The sequence below is a fragment of the Oculina patagonica genome, chromosome 10 (genome assembly GCF_052425735.1).
Source record: "Oculina patagonica isolate OP01 chromosome 10, crgOcupat, whole genome shotgun sequence".
Taxonomy (NCBI): domain Eukaryota; kingdom Metazoa; phylum Cnidaria; class Anthozoa; order Scleractinia; family Oculinidae; genus Oculina; species Oculina patagonica.
In genome coordinates, this window is record NC_135767.1 from 12,713,593 (window position 1) to 12,737,796 (window position 24,204).

The 24,204-nt window shown below is 38.3% G+C and overlaps 1 protein-coding gene across 1 annotated transcript; it reads right to left on the minus strand.

Annotated features, from left to right (window-relative positions):
* Nucleotides 1-3,325: 3,325 nt before the first annotated feature.
* On the minus strand, nt 3,326-21,037 carry LOC144667258 (cubilin-like). Its single transcript, XM_078528656.1, has 15 exons — nt 20,916-21,037; nt 17,416-17,572; nt 16,142-16,320; nt 15,456-15,621; nt 14,795-15,043; nt 14,241-14,432; nt 9,835-10,007; nt 8,585-8,750; nt 7,953-8,128; nt 7,195-7,354; nt 6,954-7,129; nt 5,997-6,162; nt 4,764-4,948; nt 3,922-4,090; nt 3,326-3,503 (listed from the first exon to the last, which is right to left on the minus strand). Exons 1-15 carry the CDS (start codon nt 21,004-21,006, stop codon nt 3,329-3,331), a joined length of 2,580 nt encoding a protein of 859 aa, XP_078384782.1. The 5' UTR covers nt 21,007-21,037; the 3' UTR covers nt 3,326-3,328.
* Between the last annotated feature and the right edge of the window lie 3,167 nt (nt 21,038-24,204).

Here is a 24,204-nt window from a genome sequence, read left to right on the forward strand (position 1 = left end):
TTTGAGAAACGGATTGCAAATATGCGAATTTCCATTTTTATCATTTCCCAAAGGAGCCGTTTGTCAAGTGTGGTTTTATGCTTCTGAGCAGCATTTCTTATGATGAAAGACATTTTGTTGACGAATTCTTCGTCCTCGAGAAGAGAATTGTTGAACTTCCAGAAACCTGGACCTTTTTTTTCCTGAGAATCTTCAGGGTTGATCAAGAGGGTGATCGGAGAGTGGTCGGAATCATAATAAGATTTGATGTCACTGCTTTCGACTTGTTTAATTAATTGTTTTGAAATTAGCCAGTAGTCTAGCCTGCATTTTATCTTTCCGGAACAGTTGCTCCAGGTGAAACGGGCATCAGTTTGGTGAAGATTTCTCCAAACATCCACAAGATTGAAACTATTGCGGAGATTTTCTATAGATTTCAAAACGTTGTCTTTGTGGTGAATATCTTTTCCGCCGAACTTGTCAAGAGCGGTTAGCGGGCAATTGAAATCTCCGCCGACGATGATTTTTTCATTTGTGAATCGACGGATAACGTCCATGAGCTTAGTAAAGAAGTTGACTTGCTGCGTTTGGTCGTTTGGTGCATATATGTTGACGAGACAGAGCTCTTCTTGATTAATGTTTGCGCTGATAATCAGAGATCTACCGTTTTTTCCCAAATGAACGTCTGAAATATTAACGTTTAGAGAAGGTCGAAATAAAGTCATGACACCTCTACTATGTTTCGAACCGTGAGAAAAATATATATCTCCTCCCCACTCCGCTCGCCAAAAGTCCTCTATGGCCGAGTCACTGTAGGATTCTTGAAGGAGAACGATATCGTATTTTCCTTGATGAAGCCATCTGAACAATTTTCGCCTTTTGATTGATTTGTTGAGGCCTCGAACGTTTAAGGAGATAATGTTTAAAGACATTTCTTTGGAATACGAGATTTTTTTCTGAAGTGTGTGTTCGCACCTTGTGCAGTGGGATAGGTGAAAACTTGTAAAAGCTTGCGTCTATCAAGCCAGCCTATTTGAAACGAAATAACGATGTACATATGCCAAAAGTGTAAACACATACCAAACACGAACTAAATAACACTAATGAAGTATAGAAGGGAAAAAAATAAGCTAATTATGCTAACTTTGTGAATTAAGGTGTGACGCAAAAAAATTCCCTTCTTCAATTCCCCAGCGATTCGGAACTTTTAAGAAAACAAAGTCGGAATTCTTTGATACTTGACAAAAGTTTACGCTGTTATTTGCATATGTTTAAGCTACGGCTAAATGTTTGTTTTGTTTTGTTCTTTCGTTTATATATATCTGCTGCAACTAAATAATTATTTAACTAATGTTGAGGTCTTCAGCTTTAAGGATACGAATGGGCCGCTCATCCACGGATCTTTTAATAAATATTTTTCCATCGATGGTCCACGCACTATGCCATTCTTTGTCGTCTTTTGCTTTCCTTGCTTTTCCAAAAAGTTGGCGTCGCGACTTGGTCAGGTTTTCGTTTATAAAGACTTGTGTGGTACCTGGAAATACTTGATTTACGTCGATGCGTCTGAGCTGCTTACGCGCAGAGTAGAGCTCCTTCTTTGCACGATATGATCTAAATCGTACTATGATAGGTCGAGGCTTGTGTGCAAATCGCGGGTTTTGAGCCATCCTGTGGCAAATATCAATATCACCTTTTGCAATTTTGACGTTTAACAGATTTCCGAGTTTAATGATGAGCTCAGAGATATTTTCGTCGTCTTCTTCGGGAAAATCGTGAAATTCTAAATTGTACTTTCGAGTATATTGTTCGAGGTCGTCTAGATTAGAGTTTGTTGATGTTAGATCATTGCGAAGTTTACTCACTTGGTCAGCCTCTTTGTTCAGAGCATTTTGTAATCTCGTCACCTCTGTCTTGAGGTTTACATTTTCTTTTTCCACTTTCTCCAGCTTTTCGACGTGGAACTCCAAAGATGTTCTCAGCTCTGCGTACTGCTCTTTGAGGTCTTTGTTTTCCTTCAAGAGTTGGTCCGTATTCTCTTGTATTGTCTTTAGTATTTTCCAGATTTCCTTGTTGGAGACCGCCTCGCCGCTTTCGTCAGCCGAAGCGCTGCCAGGCGATGCGCTCATTTTTGAAGTTTTGGAGGGAGGCGAGCCAGTATTTCGTTGTTTTCGTTTCTTTCTATTTGCACCCATTAAAAAGGGCGCATTTTGAAGTCCCAAATACCAAAGATAACGCTTTGCTGGGGAAAAAGAAGGCCACACTGAAAATCAGCCTCCGGTCGCCATGAGACTCGTCCCAGCCTCTCTTTAAGTTTACAGTTAATGATGAACACATTCATGATTAAATGACGCTGTATTATCGCTACTTTATATGCGTTATTCATTGTAACTCGCCAATCGGCGTTGACCTATCATTGGCCGTGCCAGGGGAATGAGCCTAAACTCAAAGAAGGAAGGCAATCTTTCAGCAGCCGAAACCAAGAAAACGAATATATATGTACATTGTTTACAATGAAAACATCGTAAAAAACATCGTAAAACAGTCTTCTTCACTCAATAGATTAAGGAACAAGCGTTTGTTCCGGCTTTGGTCGGTCCGCATAAGCGATTGCTTTAACCTCGTTATCCAGTAAATCAAACTTATCCCTCGGACGTACAATGGGGTGGGAGACAAGAAGGCGGATCTATATATATTATGGCGGGTCTAATGATGTCTACGCCAACAAAAGTTATGCCATCTTGTATAGAACGCGAAGGGCTTTCTTCTCAGTGCAAAATATTTTCGATGCGTATTAATAGAATGAAAACATTAGGTGGAGGTTCACCCTCCCCATTGTACCATGGTGGGCGGGGTTCACTAAGGCTAGGGTTAAGGGTTAAAGTTCACTGAAAACCCTTGGAAAAGGCTTTATCTTTGTCTTTGTAACAATTATGACTCATAACATTCATACAGAGCTGGTACAAAACTTGGAAAACAATTCGTAACGTCCACGAATGAGGTGACATTCCAACAGGAAAGTTTGTAGTCATAATCATCTCGATCCCGTTCAAAGGAACATTGAGATCCACAATCTACCAAGGAAAGCAACATCAATATAATTATGAGGGATAATATAAGATATCCTTGTTAGGCAATTAATTTCTCTTTTCAGACGGAAACGCATTTTAACTTAACCTGATGGTCTGCTTAGATATTATTTTTTATTAAAACAAAGTATATTGTTGTCTAAGTCCAGCATTCAGTGCCTGCCTTCCCTACCTCCCTGCCTCCCTGCCTCCCTGCCTCCCTGCAAGTATCAAAGACCTTCTTTTCTGTTATTGTCTTTCTTCACTGGACCCGCATTATCGTTTTACTTACCAAGAAAAGTGAAAATTATAACGAATCCTTGCGAAGAAAATTTAACGTCTGAGGAAAATGTCAGCAGAGCGTAGTCTCCGATCACGGTAACTTCCTTGCCAGATTTCTTGCCACACAGGGCGGCAAATTTATCTTTTCTTTCATTTTTAATCGTCAAATAGTCATATCTGTAAATAAAAACGTGCGATTCTGTAAATTATTCTTGACAAATTAAAAACTTCCATTCACTCCTTTGCCACCCTTTTTTTTCTTCGAGCTACTGCGCTTCATCTATTCGCTTACTCTTTCTCCATAAGATTTGTGGTCATAAAACTCAAAAACAGTTTACAGTTACTGATGGAAGCGCTTCGACTCAAACGGATTTTAAAGCCAGTAAATTGCTGCGTCTCAGCAGGAAAACGTCGCGTACAGTTTAAATGGCTGTCAGTTTTGATTGGCTGGCTTCGTTATTTTCTTGTTTCTAATTGGTGCATGACAGCGGACTGATATCAGCTATGTTTAATACCTCACTCAATCATATTGCTACATTTGCATGAGTATACTAGTAAAATTCTACTTATTTCAATAGTTGTACTTCCTACTTACGGGCATAATAATGGCCTCGATGGATCATACTCCACGTCAAATTCCTGAAAAGTTATCTTCATCGCCATGCCGGGTGGAATGGGCACGGAGTAAATACAGTCCATATTGTTTGGGTACTTGTTTGGATACCCAGGACTGGTCAACGTATTGTTTATCACCCTACCGCAATCTATTAGACAAAAAAAATGAAATTGTATTTTTTAATTATATCTGAAAGCAAGGAATATCGTAACTTCCAGATTTAACGCTGGGTCTCGATAACGAGGATGGACTAGCATCCCATCCAGGGGAGAGTAGCAATACTCTCAGTCGCTTAATGCCACGGAAACCGGGATAAGCTCCAGCTGTATGGGCCACTTGGCTCGGACACAGACTTTACCCGATAACGAGGGGCATGCCCTAGAGTGTTTAGAAACATAGATGATCTCTACAGCTATTCAAGGTACCGGGGTCTACCTAAGATCCGGCATTCGTTTCACTGCAGAATTTGTGCAATTTGAAGTGGTCTTTGTTGGTCCGCTTGATTGCATAATTGACTTTATTCTTGAGATCTAAAAAAAAAACGACAAGTCGCTTTCCAGCTAACTGCAAGGCCCAGTGTTTGATTTATTTTACCATGCTAAGAACCAAACCTTTATAAGAACAATCAGAGAGCCCAGTAATCAAAAAGCGAAAAACAAATCTCAATTAATTTTTACAGTCAATTCCAAACCATTTAAATAAAGCAAACGAAAACCTTCCAGGGATTTAACTTAGATTTGTCGGTCTCGTGTTCGCGAAACAAACTAACAGAGTAAAATGGAAGAAAATGAGATAGACTGTTTCAAATATTTCATTCTTACCAGGCGCTGGGACAACAGTTAAATGTAACAGAAATCCTCTTTTCTCTAAGTCAGCATCTGAATGGAATATAAGCCTTGCGTAGTTTCCAGTAACATTTACTTCCATATTGACGTCCATATATGGCCCACCACAGTGCTTACCAAATAACTTGCCCTTCTCATTAGTAATCTTCAGGTAGTCATACCTTAAAAGAACAATAAGTGTTAAAATGAAACGCCCTCGGTGCCATTGATTTAGGGGGTGTAGAAAGTGGCACTATTGGAAATTAAAACAAGAGGGTTTGTTCTTGTGAATTCTCCGCCATGTTGGTTTGCTGTTTGGTGTAACTGTGGTAAAACTCTCTCGCCTTTCTTCGGCCCGGCATCATAAGAAGAGGAACAGTAAATAATTAAACATCTGTTAAGACGAGACGGATACTGCTGTGTATATGACAGAAGCAGCAAAACGCTGAAGGAGAGTACAAAAAGGAGGCAGTGTTTGAATGTAGAAGGTGAGATTAGGATAAGTTTTTTGAATATTTGGTGGCAATAATCTGGGGTGTTGTGATCACCAAAGACGTAAACAGTCATGATCACGGCCCTCGGCCTTTGGCTTCGGGCCGTCCGTACTCATGACCTCGGGTACAGTTATTTACAATACGGACCTCCTGACCGGCAAATAACATATATATCTTCGAGTGTTCAAACCGATATTGAATGAGTGAGCGCAGCGAACGAGTGAGATATCGATTTGAACACGAGAAGATAAATCTCATTCATGATTAAAAATAAAGTACGTTATTCTGGTTTTAAAAATGTTAGGAGGTGTTCGTAAAATTTCCCAAAAAAGTCCCAACGTTTCGGCTAAAACTTCAGCCTTCATCATAGGAAAGTGATAACCAGAGTAACGTTTTTTTATTTTTAATCATGAATCAACCACCTGGTTACAGGACCATTTTTTCTTCCGAAGATTTCCGACGATTTTCCAATGATTTTCGAAGATTTTCAAAATGTCGTCGGAAGGTCGTACGAACGTTTTCAAACTTTTTCCGAACTTTTCCGAAAATTGCCGAGGAAGATCCGAAAATGTTTCGACTTAATATCGAAAAACTTAAACCCATTGGTCATTGAAACATGGCAAACTCTGCGAGCTGATTGGTCTAAAATGATCATTTTTATCCACACATGTGTGATACCATTTTTATCGATTTGCTTCCACTATACCACTGCAGTTTATATAATAAAATATCTTACTTGCATGATGGACCATCTTCCACCTCAAATTCCTGAAAGGTGATTTTCAACGCCATGCCATGTGGAATGGGAACTGTATAATTACAATCCATATTGCTAGGATAGTTGCCAGGATATGCAGGACTTGTCAGTGTATTGTTTACCAAGGAATGGCATGGAGTTGTCTCTGAAATAGTAAGCTCAGTTATGTGCCTTTTGCAGCTAACGATCACATGGTACAAAACCTGCCATGCTGGAGGGCATTTAAAATAAAAGGAAAGCCAAACCTGACTGATTGAAGTCACTTCATACAGTGCCCTCTTTATGTTTTTAACCTTAAGTCCCTGGAGCATCGCAGTTATTCACGAGCATTCATCCTTCTTTTTTTATAAATGTATGTACAATATGGGGCCGAACTAAATTAAGGAAATGTTTTCTTTCCGTTATAATGATTATGACCTTAGAGGATTTTGTAAGCTTATCCAGCCTGTAATTTTAAGCATATTTATATGTCCTTTCAATACATTACTTCGCGCTTGTGGAACAATCTACCTGATTATGTCAGGTAAGCTTCCTCGCTAAGCATTTAAAGAGTATGCTATGCAAAATTCCCCTATTGAGGTTAAGTGTTGCTGTACTGTCTGCAAATTTTAATTCAATTTTATCACCCTTGTTTTAGTTCATGGTTAGATTTATTATATATTATTTCCTATAGTCGTATTTATTAATAGAATTTATTAGTGGTATTAATAGAAATTTACTAGTTGTATTTATTAGTGAATTTATTGTTTTCACTTCATTTCTTACCGTTTAGTTTTGCACGTTCACGTTTTAGCGAGTTTTGTACTCATCCGTGAAATGTGGGTAAATAAAGTATCTTATCTTATCTTATCTTTCGGCTTTTACGTGATCGTTAGCTGCAACGTGCCCATTACAATTAAAAGAACAAAACAATAGATTAAAATGGTTCGTACTTACCAGGCAGAGGGACAGCAGTAAAAGATAACAGGAATCCTGTGTTCTGCATTTCAGCGTCTGAGTGAAATATTAACAGTACATATTCTCCAGTTACATTGACGTCCGTTCCACTTCGCTGACCACAGATCCATCCAAATGCCTTGTTGTTGTTATTAGTAATAATCAGGTAGTCAAACCTTTAAAGAACAACACGTGTTAGAATACAAATGGACAGAAAGTCGTAAACGCTCACTTAACTTACCAGCATTTCGATTCATATTCCACATCAAATTCATGAAAGGTGATTTTTAAGGCCATGCTGTGTGGAATGGGAACATAATAATTACAATCCATATTGCTTGGATAGTTGTTTGGATATCCAGGACTTGTCAGTGTATTGTTTACAACGGAACCACATAACTCTGCAAAAGAGAATTAGCACTTTTAGTGCCAAAGACGACTTTAGTCGACACTTGACGGAGCAGTCAATAAACCACTTGAAACGTAATTAAGTTAAACGCCAGCAGATTTTGATGATAAGCATCTGATAGAGCTAGGTTTAAAATTTCCACCGAACTATTCATTTTGCGTATCGGTTGCCAAAAGAGCTACAATGTTGGACAAAACTGTTGAAACACTTAGCAAATTTCTACTTATTTAGCCAACGGAGTTCAGTTTTGCAACCCCCCTTCCCCCTATTTCAATGTTGGTAATGCTTTAGTGTATTTAAAACAAAGCCTGTCGAGCCGCAAACCACAAGAAACAACATTGAGTAGAGAGGAGGCCTATGGGTTGGTTACGACTCCCATAATTTGAGTTGTTAGTATTACGTCAATATTTCTCAAACGCAAAGCGTATGTGGCCGCTCTCTTTCGACCTAAGTGCTTCCTCTATTTGCAAGCTTTATAGACGCACTGTGCGCTTAAACGTACCCTATTTTTAACTTCCCTTTGATATTTGACCAACCCATACTCACTTGCTTTTATGTCAACTGTGTAATATCATTCTGATTATACTTACCAGACTTTGGTACAACAGTAAACGATATCACAAATCCTCTCTTCTGTACGACAGAGTCGCAATGAAATGTTAGCTGTGCGTAGTTGCCAGTTACAGTAATAACAGTCCCGTTTAGTTCACCACAAAGTACACCAAATGTCTCGCTGTTCTCATTAGTAATCTTCAAGTAGTCATACCTTTAAAGACAAATGCATGTTAGAATAGTCAAAAGTTCTTGTATGTTGCGAAACAAAATTTCTGCCTTAAAATAAGACTAAATAACAAAGGAGGCGAGGCCGGCCAAGAGAAACGTGGAGAAGAACCGTGGAGACAGAAAGAAACCGGCTGGGTTGGTGTTCGTGGGGGGCAGCTATCGCATTGGCAGCGAACCGGGATGGATGGCACAGTTTTCTTGCCGGCCTCAAGAGTCCTCATGGGCCCGATTAGGATAAGTAAGTAAGTAAAGAACAATTTATGACCATTCATCTGCATAGTTCAAAGGTAAAAATTGAAGAAAGGGAGAAGCAAAGGATGTTTGTAAATTATTTTAAAGGAGATAGTAAAATTGGGTTAATATTTTCATTATTTAGTGACAATTATGCGGTGTTGTGACTGCCAATGGCATAAAGAAAAACTTATATTGTTAGACTTACTCGCATGATGAAGCATACTCCAGGTCAAATGCGTCAAAGTTGATTTTTACCGCCATGCCGTGTGGAATGGGAACCGAATAATTACAATCCATATTTTGTGGGTAATTGTCTGGATATCCAGGACTTGTCAGTGTATTGTTTACCACGGAACCACATTTTATTATCTCTGCGAAGAAAAATTCGATATGTAGTATGTCCAAATATCTATCGTTTTATATACGCCACGTGGGATGATGACGTCACCTCAAATTTTATCAAGATGTCAAAACGACTGCTATCTTTGATCCGCCATTTTGGATGTCAATTTTTTTCCAAAACGTAAGAAAACCGCTCAAAATTACTGACAAGTACTCAAAATCAATATCACGGTGCAACAAAAACATAAAAAGGTGAAAATAATTGCATTAAAGTGAATTTTCATAATAGAAACACAAAAACTGCAAATTGCACTTTCCACCCCCCCCCCCCCCCACCCCGGTCTGGATAGGGTTAACCGAATGCCTTTTCCTTTTATTTTTATGACTTTTATAGCTTAGAACATTAAAATTGTTAGCCGAATTGATCCGTGCATTTTGTGTGTTGAGCTGAGCCTGTGATTCATTCTTTCAGCCGTTGTGATTGTTTTGTCGCGTCACCCGATGATTATGTTGGGAATAAGTAACTCGTTCACGAAGTGTCAAATCGATTAATTTTTTTTGACACAAGTTTTATAAGCTTTTTAAGTGTTCCCCAACTTCCCAAGTAAGTTTATCGGGCCATTTAATCCATAGAAATTGTGCTCTATTGCTCAAATATATTTAAAGAAAGGGTATATGGTCACTCTACCTCAACCTCAATGCGTCTAAGGCTTAAAGTCAGGCATTGATAAAAAAAGAGGGGTCCCGGTATTCGTTTTGTAGCAGAGAGACCTTGAATATACCCTATAATTCCTTACAAAGTTAACATTAACATTCACATTTCCGTTTATTATTTATTTTTCTACAATAGAAGATTTTTCATATGCATTTTATAGAGAGAAGGTGTTTGCTAGACTCGAAAATAGAGAAAAAAAATATCAGTACCGGTTCACGTCTATGAGAAAACGGCAATTCCTCTTTTTCGAGACCAAAGCCGCGTAGAAAAAGCCGCCATTTTGTTCATGTGCGCGCGCTAATGACGCGTAATGCAAAACAGGGGAATGACCTTACTCGAAAAGCCTATACCAACGTGACTTTTAAACAACGGTGTGATATCATTTCGATTACACTAACCAGAATTTGATAGAGCAGTAAACGATATCACGAATCCTCCTTTCTGTACATCAGAATCGGAATGGAATGTTAGCTGTGCATAGCTGCCAGTTACAGTTACATCCTCAAACCGCTCACCACAGAATACACCAAATTTCTGGCTGTTCTCATTGGTTATCTCCAAGTAGTCATAGCTTAAAAGCAAACATGCATGTTAGAATAGATAAACGGTCATAAGTGTTGCAAATTTAAATCTGTGGATTGAACACGGACCTGGACTGAATATAACACTAAAAAATGGCAATCTGCATACCTAAAGGTAAAAAGGAGAGAAGAGAACGCAGGTTTTTTAACCCTCGAACGTACAAGGAGGGGAGGGGGGGGGTTCCAAAATTTTGCAAAGAGGATTTACTTTACAATGCTGAAACTTTCCGTAGCTGTTTATTCATCCTTTGCAGAAATTTTGATATGTCAACAATATGTCCATGTTATATATATATATATATATGTTATATATATATATATATATATATATATATATAAACTTCTTGAACTTGAATAGAATAAATTTGTAGAGCGCTCAACTCTGAGAGGAGCAGTGATAATAATGATCAAAAGTAGAAGATTTCAATTCATCGTTTTATTGCGACAACGCTGTTTCGTGTGATCAAAGTATGACCACACTCATCAGGCAACATCAACGAATGACCGTTAAAATACATAAACTGGCAATAAAAGGCTAACTTAAGGTTGCTATGCGATATAAAAACAGTTGCTATGATATATAAAAACTATAGGGTTTGAAAACAGAAATTGCGTATACTAAAGATTGCGTTACTTAATCACAAAGTTCTTGAGAAGGAATCTGTTTCTGTGTGGGCACGAGCTTGCTAGTTCATTTCGCTTGTTAAGACTGCATAAATTCTTCTTACAAATGATTACAAATTTTTCAAAAAGACATAGATTACATTTGTTGTTAATGTTATTGTAGGGTCTACACTGCTTAATAATTTTCCACTTGATACTGAAAGTATCATCTCATCACACAACAAAGCAGTACTATCAGATTACCACCAGTCGCAAACAACGCAAACATGCAACAAAGAATGCAACTGTAGAAAGAAAGATCAATGCCCACTCGACGGAAAATGCCTGTCACCAAATGTAGTTTATCAAGCCACAGTCACAACACAAACATCATCAGAATCATACGTAGGCCTCGCTAGTAATTTCAAAGACCGCTACAGAAACCACACAGCATCTTTTCGACACGAAAGCAAGAGAAACGAGACTGAACTGTCTAAACACGTTTGGACACTCCAAGACACCAACAAACCTTTCAGTATCAAGTGGAAAATTATTAAGCAGTGTAGACCCTACAATAACATTAACAACAAATGTAATCTATGTCTTTTTGAAAAATTTGTAATCATTTGTAAGAAGAATTTATGCAGTCTTAACAAGCGAAATGAACTAGCAAGCTCGTGCCCACACAGAAACAGATTCCTTCTCAAGAACTTTGTGATTAAGTAACGCAATCTTTAGTATACGCAATTTCTGTTTTCAAACCCTATAGTTTTTATATATCATAGCAACTGTTTTTATATCGCATAGCAACCTTAAGTTAGCCTTTTATTGCCAGTTTATGTATTTTAACGGTCATTCGTTGATGTTGCCTGATGAGTGTGGTCATACTTTGATCACACGAAACAGCGTTGTCGCAATAAAACGATGAATTGAAATCTTCTACTTTTGATCATTATTATATATATATATATATATATATATATATATATATATATATATATATTAAAAGACGGTCTGATCAACTGAAGATACGACTTGGCATTTTATTACTAACTAGTTTCGTACCGCACAACATGTACGGCACTCATCAGATAAAATTGCCTAATGTAAAGATTACAACGCTACGCTGGTATATATAAGGACGCCGGATGAATGAAAAAGCATTAAATTACAACGGTAGAATACTAAAAAAAGTCGAAAATAACAAGGTATAAAATTACAACGGTTTCTGTTATGAAACAATAAAAGCTTAAAATATGCGTGACACTGCGAGTTTACCAATCTTAAACAAACAGTTACGTGACAGCTTTTGAATTTTTAAGGAGGAACTTGTTTGCGTGTCTACAAGAGGTTATCAGTTCATTTCGTTTATTGAGAGAAGCGAGGTCGGATCTGCAGATTATGAAATACTTCTCCCACAGGCACAAGTTGCAGCGATTAGAAGCTGGGTTGTATGGAGCAGCTTGCTTCAGAATCTTCCAAGTGATTTTGAAATCTGTCTTGGCGTCCTTTAATTGCCAAATGTGTTTATTCAATTCAGTATTGAGTCTCTTACACGGGTGAAGATTCTGAAGCAAGCTGCTCCATACAACCCAGCTTCTAATCGCTGCAACTTGTGCCTGTGGGAGAAGTATTTCATAATCTGCAGATCCGACCTCGCTTCTCTCAATAAACGAAATGAACTGATAACCTCTTGTAGACACGCAAACAAGTTCCTCCTTAAAAATTCAAAAGCTGTCACGTAACTGTTTGTTTAAGATTGGTAAACTCGCAGTGTCACGCATATTTTAAGCTTTTATTGTTTCATAACAGAAACCGTTGTAATTTTATACCTTGTTATTTTCGACTTTTTTTAGTATTCTACCGTTGTAATTTAATGCTTTTTCATTCATCCGGCGTCCTTATATATACCAGCGTAGCGTACATTAGGCAATTTTATCTGATGAGTGCCGTACATGTTGTGCGGTACGAAACTAGTTAGTAATAAAATGCCAAGTCGTATCTTCAGTTGATCAGACCGTCTTTTAATATTTATGCTCTAGTTTTCTATTGAGCACTCTGACATCAGTTCTGCAAATCAACTAATATATATATATATATATATATATATCTGTCCTGATTTAAGAAAACAAGGCCCCAGGAACTGCCTGGGGCCAGCAACTCTCTAAGCCCTCCCCTCCCTTCCCCCTGTGGATTTCAGGGAGCCCAGGGGCCCTGCTAGGAAGCCTTCCCATGCCCGGTCACAGCTGAGCTCTCAGAGGTCTCAAGGCTTGTGAGCCAGCCCCCCAAAAACCAAAAGCCAGGAGCAGTCCTGACCACATTTCCAAGCAAAGTCTTTGCAGAAAACAAGCCAAAAACCTGACTTTAGCCACCCCCCCAGCCGGATTGCAATTCAACAGCTGACCCAGGGCTCCCTAGGGCTGTTAGGTCAGGGCCCCAGCTAGCTGCCCACGGGGTCGGTGACGTTGCCCCCCCTCAAATTTCTCGGGCCGCAATGGCTTGAAGGCCGACCGAGTCGGCCTTCAAGCACGGATCCCGGAGTCCACGTTTTGTCAAATCCAGACAGATTGTGCCAGGAAATGGCCCTAGCTACAGCAAAAGTCAGCCCGGCATGTGCCAGACTGCACGTCACCGGGTGCTCTGGCCAACCGAGACTGCCTTTTGCCTCGTTAGGGAATTTCCTTGCCAGCAATCTGTCCTGATTTAAGAAAACAAGGCCCCAGGAACTGCCTGGGGCCAGCAACTCTCTAAGCCCTCCCCTCCCTTCCCCCTGTGGATTTCAGGGAGCCCAGGGGCCCTGCTAGGAAGCCTTCCCATGCCCGGTCACAGCTGAGCTCTCAGAGGTCTCAAGGCTTGTGAGCCAGCCCCCCAAAAACCAAAAGCCAGGAGCAGTCCTGACCACATTTCCAAGCGAAGTCTTTGCAGAAAACAAGCCAAAAACCTGACTTTAGCCACCCCCCCAGCCGGATTGCAATTCAACAGCTGACCCAGGGCTCCCTAGGGCTGTTAGGTCAGGGCCCCAGCTAGCTGCCCACGGGGTCGGTGACGTTGCCCCCCCTCAAATTTCTCGGGCCGCAATGGCTTGAAGGCCGACCGAGTCGGCCTTCAAGCACGGATCACGGAGTCCACGTTTTGTCAAATCCAGACAGATATATATATATATATATATATTCCAGTTTTTTGAGCCAGGATTGTAAGATATGTTTATTTTTACATTCCATAACCTTTCTGGCCTGATTTTACATCAAATTTTGTTATTTTCTGAGTTTCTATGAAAATGGTGAAATCCAAGATGGCGGATCCAAGATGGTGGCACAATGACGTCACAAGACGTCATATGACGTCATATTGAACAAATATTATGTCATCTTGTAGAGAAAGCAAAGGGCTTTCTACTCAAAATGATTTCGGCGTGCCTTAATAGAACGAAAACTCTGGGGAGGGGTTCCTTCCACCCCCCCCCCCCCCTGTACGATGGTGGGGGTCTGAGTTTGTTTGTACGTCCGAGGGTTAATTATTTGAATGATGCACAGTGATTCATACTCAAATTCAAATTTCTGAAAGGTGACTTTGAAGACAGTTAAGAGTTAAAAAACAGTTTTTGTCATTTCTTTACTCACTAGCACGATGAATCAAACTCCACGTCAAATTCATCAAAGATGATTTTCAAGCCCATACCGCGTGGAATGGGAACTGTGTAGTTACAATCCATATCGCTTGGGTAGTAGCCCGGATATCCAGGACTTTTCAGTGTATTGTTCACTACGGAACCACATTCTTTCAGCTCTGCAACGGTAAATCTCAATATGAGGCTAAAATACAACAATAACTTAAACATAAAAGTGATGATGATGATGATGATGATGATGATGATGATGATAATGATGATGATGATGATGATGATGATGATGATGATGATAATGATGATGGAGACTTTATTAGTAGTTTTTCCTTACTCTCTAGAGAAAAACCTCTCTGAGGACACAAGAACTTTTAAGGCCAGTTTCTTTACAGAAACCGTAAAAAGGAGGTTTTCTAAGAATTGATGCCCAGATTCGTCTTAGTAGTTTCCTTTAAATTCATCGAATAACTAAATAACAACAATAATAAATGGACGGGAAAAAAATCTCGGAAATCTTCGAAAAATCGTCAAAAACCTCGCTATTGCGCTCACTTGGGAGATATAGATTTGAACACTCGAAGATAATTTTTTATATCTCCCCATTTATTGTCCTCTATGTACTCACCAGAGACTGCGACAGCAGAGAATGATATCAAGAATCCCCTTTCCTGGATGTCAGAGTCTGAATAGAATGTTAGCTCTGCGGAGCCCCCAACTACAATGATATCCTCTCCATGTTGCTTACCACATATCACACCAAATATCTCCTTGACATCATTAGAAATCTTCAAGTAGTCATACCTTAAATATACACGTTAGGGACGGACCATTATTTTCTTGGAGGGGGGGGGGGATGTTTTTAGTTTATGCACCTCTGCAAACATTTTTTTTTTTCGAAATTCTTACTATTTTCTGTTATACATATATCGTGTTTGCAAACAATTTATTTTGTCTTTCCAGGCCCTGCAAACATTTTTTTCAATATTTTTCATCCCCCCCCCCCCCCACCTCCAAAAAAATAATGGTCCGTCCCTTAGTTAACAAAGCCAAATTCATGTTATAATAAAACAAACAGGACGTCATAAATGTTGTAAACTCAAAGTAACTTAAATTAGGTTCTTTTCAGTTCTCTTTCTAAGGTCTTGTATTCCGAAGTGTAACACCAAATAACGATATCACACGATATAACATTATGCGTTATGTTTTTACTTACTCGCAGTCTCGTTCATACTCCACGTCAAATTCGTGTAGGTTGATTTTTACCGCCATGCCGTGTGGAATGGGAACAGAATAATTACAATTCATATTGCTTGGGTAGTTGTATGGATATCCGGGACTTGTCAGTGTATTGTTTACCACAGAAACACATTCCCCTATCTCTGCAACACGGAACCGAAAGGTAAAGTGAAATTCAACAATAGGTCGTACAGTGCTTCAGGAATCTCCGTGAAAAAAACTTAAGGTGGCTCCATAGGGTTTTGAGATATTACGGCGCGCGCACAAGTGATACCCATCAAGAGATCACTTTCGCGTAATTTTTTAAACTAATTAAATAAAAGCTGCCGAAATATTAAAAACAAGGACTAAAAAATGGGGTGCATTATTCTTTTTTAAAATAACGGCCTTTGATTTTGAGCTTCATCTACTCAAAAAGTGATATTCGCTCGTCATCCCAGAAGTCAATTTTTAGTAGTAATACTTACATGAGCTGAGACAAGTTCACCATTTTTTGTCCTTTTTAGAATAACATATCATTTTTTTTTAGATTTACGTATGAACAAAACCTTTTGCAGTTCTTTCTGTTATGGAAATCAACAACTTAACTTTCCTTTTTCATTTAGCGACAAATTTATGCCTAAATCTATGTCCGCGGTGAAGTTTATTTCTGATTGTACTCACCAGGCAATGGGACAATAGTGAAAGATATATTGAAGCCTCTCCATTGTTTTCCAGCTGAGTCAGAATGGAATGTTAGCTGTGCGTAGATGCCAGATACAATGACGCTTTTCCCATACCGCCAGCCACAGAACAAACCAAATGTCTCGCTGTTCTCATTAGTAATCTTTAAGTAGTCAAACCTTATAAAAAATATAAATAATGGTAATAGAACTTAGTGGAGTTTAATTCGGCCTGTAATCGTACGAATAATAATTAACAAAATCGGACGACCGAAAAGTGGGAGTCCGATTGGTTTAATCACGAGTATGATTACAGACAGAGTTGGACTGCACGATTACCAATTAATCAAAAATATGAAAAACATTAAACAACAAAATAACCTTCAGTTAATCGTTTTTATGAATTAAGCTATGAAAGTCGACTCTTTTAAGCGTCAATGCACGAGAGAATGAACTTGACAGTCTACATAACAGAGCGCGCAAATGACATGTGATAACACAGGCATACAAGAGTTACGCATAAACTGTCCTATCAGTGCTCAAATTCAGCTCCTGATAACCAATCACGTTAGAAAACTTTTGATCAAGGATGGCATGCAATGAAAACTTTAGCCGTTGAAACGTTCGTCCATAGTAATCGTGATCATCTACTACTCACTATGTTCACAGTGATTGAAAATGTATCACTTGGCATGTTTGGCTTTACCATACAATCAACTTGACCAGCATTTGCCAGCAACTGAACCCGAATGGAATCTTTGGTCAAAAAATGTAATTGAAGGCACGGCGGCAGGTACGTTTGCCCATTTTTGAAATTGCTCAAAAATAGCGGAATTTAGGCATGCGAACTTACTTTTACAAGAGAAACACTGTTTTGGAGTTTTTTCGCTGGTTTGTGCTTCGTTTTTGAGAAATCAAGTATGCAAAAACTCAGAATTTAGAAGGGGCTTTATTTTAATGAAGACAAAACACTAAAGAAAAAGCCGCTTTTGCAGCAAAACATCATCTTAACGCAAGAATTAAGCTTGGCAACATTGATTTTCGAAATCAGCGTACTCGATTTAGTTAAATAGCTATGTTGCCAAAAATCAGACACAAATGCCCGTGGGTGTCACGTTTTGGACTCCTGGGTACCTGACTAAACCTTTGGGAAGGGTGCCCTTTCATTTACGGAGTTTTTGTCTAAGAAAGAGTGAAAATATTATAGAAACAATCTTTTGTTTTGGGGCTCCTGCTACTTAATTAATAGCTATGTCTTTACCGATCTTTACTTACTCGCATGTTGGAGAATACTCCACGATGAAATCATGAAAGTACATTCTCATGGCCATGCCGTGTGGAATAGGAACCGAGTAATTACAATCCAAATTGTTTGGGTAGTCATTTGGATATCCGGGGCTCATCAGCGTGTTGTTTACAACTGAACCACAATCTGTTGAACAACAACAAACATAACAAAGAAATAAACAGCAAAAGTTTTAACATAACTTGATTCAATCTTTGTTACTGACCACCTCTTGTAAGCTACGACATGTCATCCCAAATTTCTTTTAGTGTTTTTCTTAAGTAAATCCTTTGTAAAGCGCTTGATTCCTTGCATTTAAGATTATTTGATTATTTTTCTTCCCTCTCCTGCCTATTTCTTCCCCTAATCAAGAGACATGTTAGATTTTTTCAGTACAATAACATACTGATGGGCGTAACAGCTGTTCTGTCGCACTTTGTAATAGTCATCGCACTTTGTAATACCTGTCGCACTTTGTAATAAAACTGTCGCACTTTGTAATACCTGTCGCACTTTGTAATAACACTTGTCACACTAATAAAATAGCTGTCACACTTTGTAATAACAAGTTGTCACACTTTGTAATAAATTAAGCTGTCACACTTTGTAATAACAAGTTGTCACACTTTGTAATAAGCTTTCAAATTTCCTTTGAATAGGATATTTGGTAGAAATTATATGACTTAACTAATCCCCCAGGGCACAAATACGTCCTTCTTTGATATTTTACTTTGTATACTAAACTGAGGAGATGAACGCGTTCTCCCCCACGCTTCTCGCAATTGTTATTTGTCTTGACTACGATGTATCGCGACAGAAACACTTTGTCATCACGAATAATGACTTAAATATCGGTTTTGTTAAGCCGCCCCATTGGCTAGGTACTAGTCTAGTTTATCGTGCAAATGAGACCCTATTGCATGTTAAATTTGTAAATGATAGCTTAATTCAGGTATTAAAAAGGTATTTATCACATCTTAAATAAAGATTCGAATTTTAAATATACTGGCATCTTCTGCGGATGAAAATAAAAAGGTTTGTTTCCGTGGGAGTTTTAGAGAGGACGAAACTGGAAAGCAACTTGCTGGGACATAATGTATCAGTAAAAGAGTAGAGGACACATCTTGCTGGTATTTATAACAACTGTACAAAATGGTACGATCCGGAAATAAAGGCTTTGACTGGGAGTCTTCTAAGAAGGGACCGTTAACTATAGTTGAATAGAATAATTGTGAAATAGTATCGTATTTTAATTCAAAAATCGCATTGGCTTGACATAATATGGAACAGCAACCATCATAGCCGTAATCAGTATATGTGGTATTAAAGCATTGAATCAGAACCATTGAATAAAAGTCTATTTCAACCTGGAATAAACAACAACGAACTATAACATGAAACGGAATTAACTAGTTGTTTATAAATACTTAATAAACAACTGAACGAACAGAATGTTTCTCTCTCCTCAGTTCAAGGAACTGTTTTTTTGTTTAAAAGCAAAAAGTCATTAAAAGACCATGGGTGATTCTATTCTAGCCGAGTGGATGATAATGACAAAGCAGATTTCAACAAATTGCTACTTTTGACTTTTTCGCCAGAATATGTTGAGGTTGATAAACCATCCCAAACCACGAAATCGCAGATCCAGCCAAGCATTTGCCCAATTTAGACTGGCAACTAGTCGCCGTACCTCCAGCACACGTACAACACCACTCGAAGATCCAAACTTTTTAATTAAGCTCCTGGCGCTAACGATGCCAAGTTCACCACCCTCACAGAGAAGTAAATACTCGGGAGCATCGAGACCAGTTTACGGGTGATTTTATGTTCCAGGTATCCCGACTTTTAGCAATGATTGTAGCAACTATTTTAAATCCTGTGACTACACCCCCCAAAATTACTTCATATAGAACATGTGGCAAGTCACTTGAAGTCTCCATCTCCCTTACTAACCCTTGGACTCAACCCTCTCGCGTATCTTTTTACTTTTACCAGGAGTTATTTGCCCTCTGTTCACTAATTGCATTCCATCGTTGCTAAGCAAGCTGCAAGCTGTGTTATCTCCAAAATAACAATTGCGAGAAGCGTGGGAGAGAACGAGTTTCATTTTCGTCCGGTCAGTTTAGTATGCAGAGCAAAATATCAAGAAAGAACGTAATTGTGCCTTGGGGGATTAGTTAAGTCATATAATTTCTACCAAATATCCTATTCAAAGGAAATTTGAAAGCTTATTACAAAGTGTGACAACTTGTTATTACAAAGTGCGACAGCTTAATTTATTCACAGGCTGCCCAGGCTCTCTCGTTAATTATTTGCAACGGTCGTTGTCGGTTCGACTCAAGCGATCGAAAAATATGCTTCATAAATTGACGAATTTGAGATCTTTCGTTCCTAAATTACAATAAACTGTAAGCCATATAAATAAAGATCACTTACCTATTGTTGATTGTCTGCTTTTGTGTGATTTTGAGGGGTTTTGGGACGTTAGTAGGGGGCGTCAGCGGCAAGTGAGGAATAAACGTCCCAAAACTCCTCAAAATCACACAATAACAGACAATCAACAATAGGTAAGTGATCTTTATTTATATGGCTTACAGTTTATTGTAATTTAGGAACGAAAGATCTCAAATTCGTCAATTTATGAAGCATATTTTTCGATCGCTTGAGTCGAACCGACAACGACCGTTGCAAATAATTAACGAGAGAGCCTGGGCCGCCTGTGATTTATTACAAAGTGCGACAACTTGTTATTACAAAGTGTGACAGCTATTTTATTACAAAGTGTGACAAGTGTTATTACAAAGTGCGACAGGCATTACAAAGTGCGACAGTTTTATTACAAAGTGCGACAGGTATTACAAAGTGCGATGATTATTACAAAGTGCGACAGAACGTAGCTCTAAATAACTCCTTGTTGTGTCCCTGATTGGTCATTTCTTGGCCTGGAATTTTCGCACACAAGTACCAACCAACTGAATACAGAGCAATTCAGACATTTCATATCAGTATGACATTTGTCGTGTCAAATCCATTAACCACGTTCCTCACGTGGGGGAAAAAGCTTGAGAATGTAGTAAATAATAAAGATGGTAAATTTTAAGCTCAGTAATGAATAATGAAGATGAAGTGTTCAACATGACTCGAGCATGGGACAAAGAAAAATTCTGAGTCCCCGACGGGAATCGAATCTAACCAACTGAGCTACGAGAGACTCGTTGTGAGCTGGGCCATTTTACTAGGTTGATAAGTGACACGCGTCCTGCATACATACTGCTAGGATCAGCAATGTCGAATAATTCATCATGAATTCTTTGTCTCATGCTCGAGTCATGTTGAACACTTCATCTTCAATCTTGAGAATGTTAAGGGAGAGATGCCTATTTAATCTCAGGTTAACTTCACCTATACTACAGTTTTTAACTTATTTCGTCTTGATATTTACGTGACCAATTGATGCATGCAATGACCTATACTAAAACTATGACCTGACCTTGTTCAGTGAGTGCGCAGTCCATTACACTGTACATAGACATGACAAGTAGGAACACCATTGTCACGATTTTGAAGAATGTTTTGTCCATAATGGGACGAATGGTTGACCTTTGGTTTCGAACCTGAACTCCTGCAGGTTGAGAAAGTTACCTTATTCTTACTAATTTTCGCGAGTACTAATTTTCGCGATTTTCGCGATTTCAAAATAATCGCGAAATTTAGTACGTGTGAAAAAAACCTTGCGCGAAATTTAAACACGCGAAAATTAATACCATATTTTATTATCAAAACAACAAAATTTTAAATGTTTGGAACTGCATCTATCTACCTTTAAAGATAACTTTCCGTCTTGTTTGTCACTAGCACCCTTCCTTTGATTACTGTTTCGAGCTCGTAAATTAGTTCCAAACCTCTTTAGTTCATATTTTCAGTGGTTCCTTTGACAACGGATCCATAAACACCGACAAAATCGCGAAATTTAGTAAACTTTTCCTCTAATTTTTCTTGCAATTGCGAAAATTAATACTCGCGAAATTCGGCTCTCGAATTTTTGCGAAATTAAGTGCACGCGAAAAATAGTAAGAATAAGGTATAGAGAAATATATGTTATACGATGCTCGAAGGGCACAGATAATCCAAAATGAGGAAGTTTTCCTTCCTATTTTGACAAGATGATTGTGCAAAATTAAGATTAAAGATAGTTTCAAAGATAGTGGGGAAACCGGGTTAGGAATGGTGTTAGGGTTAGGGTTGGGGTAAGGGCTAGGGTTAGAAATAAGCACCACACTTTTGGAGTTTCCCTATTCGCTATCAGAAACACTTTCAATGGCATCACACAAGTGTTATTCTAGGTTATTGTTGTTTTCATTACATACAATTCTGTTTCTTTCCAAGTCTTTCATTTTGTTATAAATAATAAGAAAATTCAGAAAAAAAGAATCAGAAAATCCTGATTTCGCGTGCCTGCTTATTGCCTTTGATAAGAAGTCGCTATAAACATCATGACCTTTTCTTGTTAAAGGGACCGTGTCGCGGCTCAGTTAAGTCTTTTTTATAAAGTTCTGCCAAATACGGCTATGAGCTGAATGTTTGCAAAGAAATTACTTCTATGGGTGTAAATGAAAAAATCATAGCTTCATTGCAACCAAATGTGTCTCCCGAGCGTTATAATTAAAAGTTACAAGCAAACAAGATTAATTTTAAAACTGTTCATCCCAACAGTATTTCAAAAACCCGTATTGCAATCCGTTTCAATGTTCGTCGCTTTTGGCCATCCGTACCTTCTTTTATGTGGTGTGTTATTGAAATGTTCCTTCACTGTTTTTAAGAGGTTATTTTCACATTTCAACGAATTTACATTTACCATACCTAAATTTAGCTAAAATCCGTGACAAAGTCCCTTTAAGTACAGCAAATTTCTAGGGATTAGGGCAGAAGGGAGTATTTTTTTACATTGTTTAAATAATTTTGTCGACAGTTTGTGAATTGTCGATGGTAAAAGTTACCTTGCATTCAAAAACTTGAACAAAGAAAAACAAGCTGCACTGTAAGTTGTTTCTGACCTCCCAGTGAGTTCAAATTGATTCGTTTGAGAAACGAGCCACAAGTTAAACGTGGCCTGAAAGTTTTGTTCTAAACCTTATCCAAATTTTATTGTTTGACCAGTGAATGTTCAAAGGTTGCAATCCGAGTTTTAAGTTATTTCAAGGTACTTACTACGTTGCTCCACGTCTTTTTTAAAGCTTTTCTTCCAAGTTGTTTTGAGTGCTGTGGTCAAAATTTAGAGAAGAATATTCGCGATTTGTTTTCTTGATATGGAAGCCACCAAAATTAGTAAACCGCTGCAAGTAAAATCATTATTCTGCGAATGACAGGAAAAAAAAAACAGCAACACAGTTTGTCATTACCGTGAGGTGAAAAGTTTGTGATATTAGCTTGATTCATATGTTTTTTCCTGACAGCCATGACAGTTAACGTGTGATGATCAATGCTATTGAATGTTTTACGAAGCGAAAAAAGGAAACTACTTTTAAATGTACGACAAATCCATTACCTGAGCAGTGAAAACTACCTAACTTCAAAGTTCAATACGAATTAATCGCATTCATCTGGTTACGAGACTCGTTTTAGCGGATTTTCACGAAAAAAAAAATTATCTTGGAATTGATTCCATTACGGATATGCGTCGCACGGGAAAATGCAAATAAGCTTAAAATTAAACACAGAGCGTGCGTAACGTACTGTCAATCAAGTAATCCCCTGTGTAGGTCGATTTCTCAACCATTGTTTTTGCTAAGACGGCGGAAATAATAGACGGTAATTTGTGGTTAATCCCGGGAGGCAAAGGTAATTGTCAGTCGCCACTAGTGGACAATTTAGCGATTAGAAATGTGTTGTTTATACCTTTTCTCGGTAAAAATATTCACTCTTTCGATTGCCCTTTCTCAAAACAGTTGTTATCTTTCTTGTGAAAATGATTTCCAATCGGTTTAAATAAGGTTTCCAGATAAAATGAAAGTAAATAACACGCGGCAAATTATAACGGCAACTTGTTGTATCAGGTACTGATTTTTATAAATCATTTAGCTGTAATAAAACTTACAATTTACATCGCTGAAATAAGGACTGCTTCAGTAAACACATCGCCGTAAAAGCTATTTCTTAGAAGACAGCCCGGCTTAAAGATTACGCACTCTTGAGTTCAAGCAAACAACATATGTTGAACAAACAACTTGTGGTAGTTATGAGCAATTTTCCTTTTTGAATAGAAATTAAAAAAACCACATACTGATAGAGTGTAGGTGTTTCGGATCAATTTAGGTTTCTGGGAAACTGCTCACCTACCCCTCCCCAAACCTAACATTTTGCCCAAAGCGATAAGTAAGGGTTAATGTTAGGTTTGGGGAGGGGTAGGTGAGCAGTTTCCCAGAAACCTAAATTGATCCTGTGTTTCTATGGTTGTTTAGTAATTTTATATGCAAAATCTCGGCGAAATTAAATTTAGCCTAGAAAGTGTTTTTGGTAAAAACAGCCACAAAGTGACAATTTGCAGAAAACTAAAGGCTCGGTTAATTCTTTTTTTCCTGGATAACTATCATGGTAATATAAATTACGGAACACAGTAACAACTGTATTTTAGTATATCACGTTTTATGAGGAAGGAAACTTCACGGTTTCGCAACAAATTCAAAACGACTCTTGAAACTGCGCCGAGTTGCAAGCTTCGCGCGAGATGCGAATTGCGGGTTAAAGTTTCCAGTTGTGTAGCTTGTTCCAGGCTGACTCTA

Bases quoted from the DNA above. Each gene is read 5' to 3' on its own strand.
- LOC144667258 (XM_078528656.1), bottom strand. From the start codon at position 21,006: ATGGACAAAACATTCTTCAAAATCGTGACAATGGTGTTCCTACTTGTC. The intron at 15,622-16,141 runs GTGAGTACAATC...TCCGTGTTGCAG, and splicing joins CACTATTGTCCCATTGCCTG to AGATAGGGGAATGTGTTTCT. The intron at 7,130-7,194 runs GTAAGTTAAGTG...TGTTCTTTAAAG, and splicing joins GAATATGAATCGAAATGCTG to GTTTGACTACCTGATTATTA.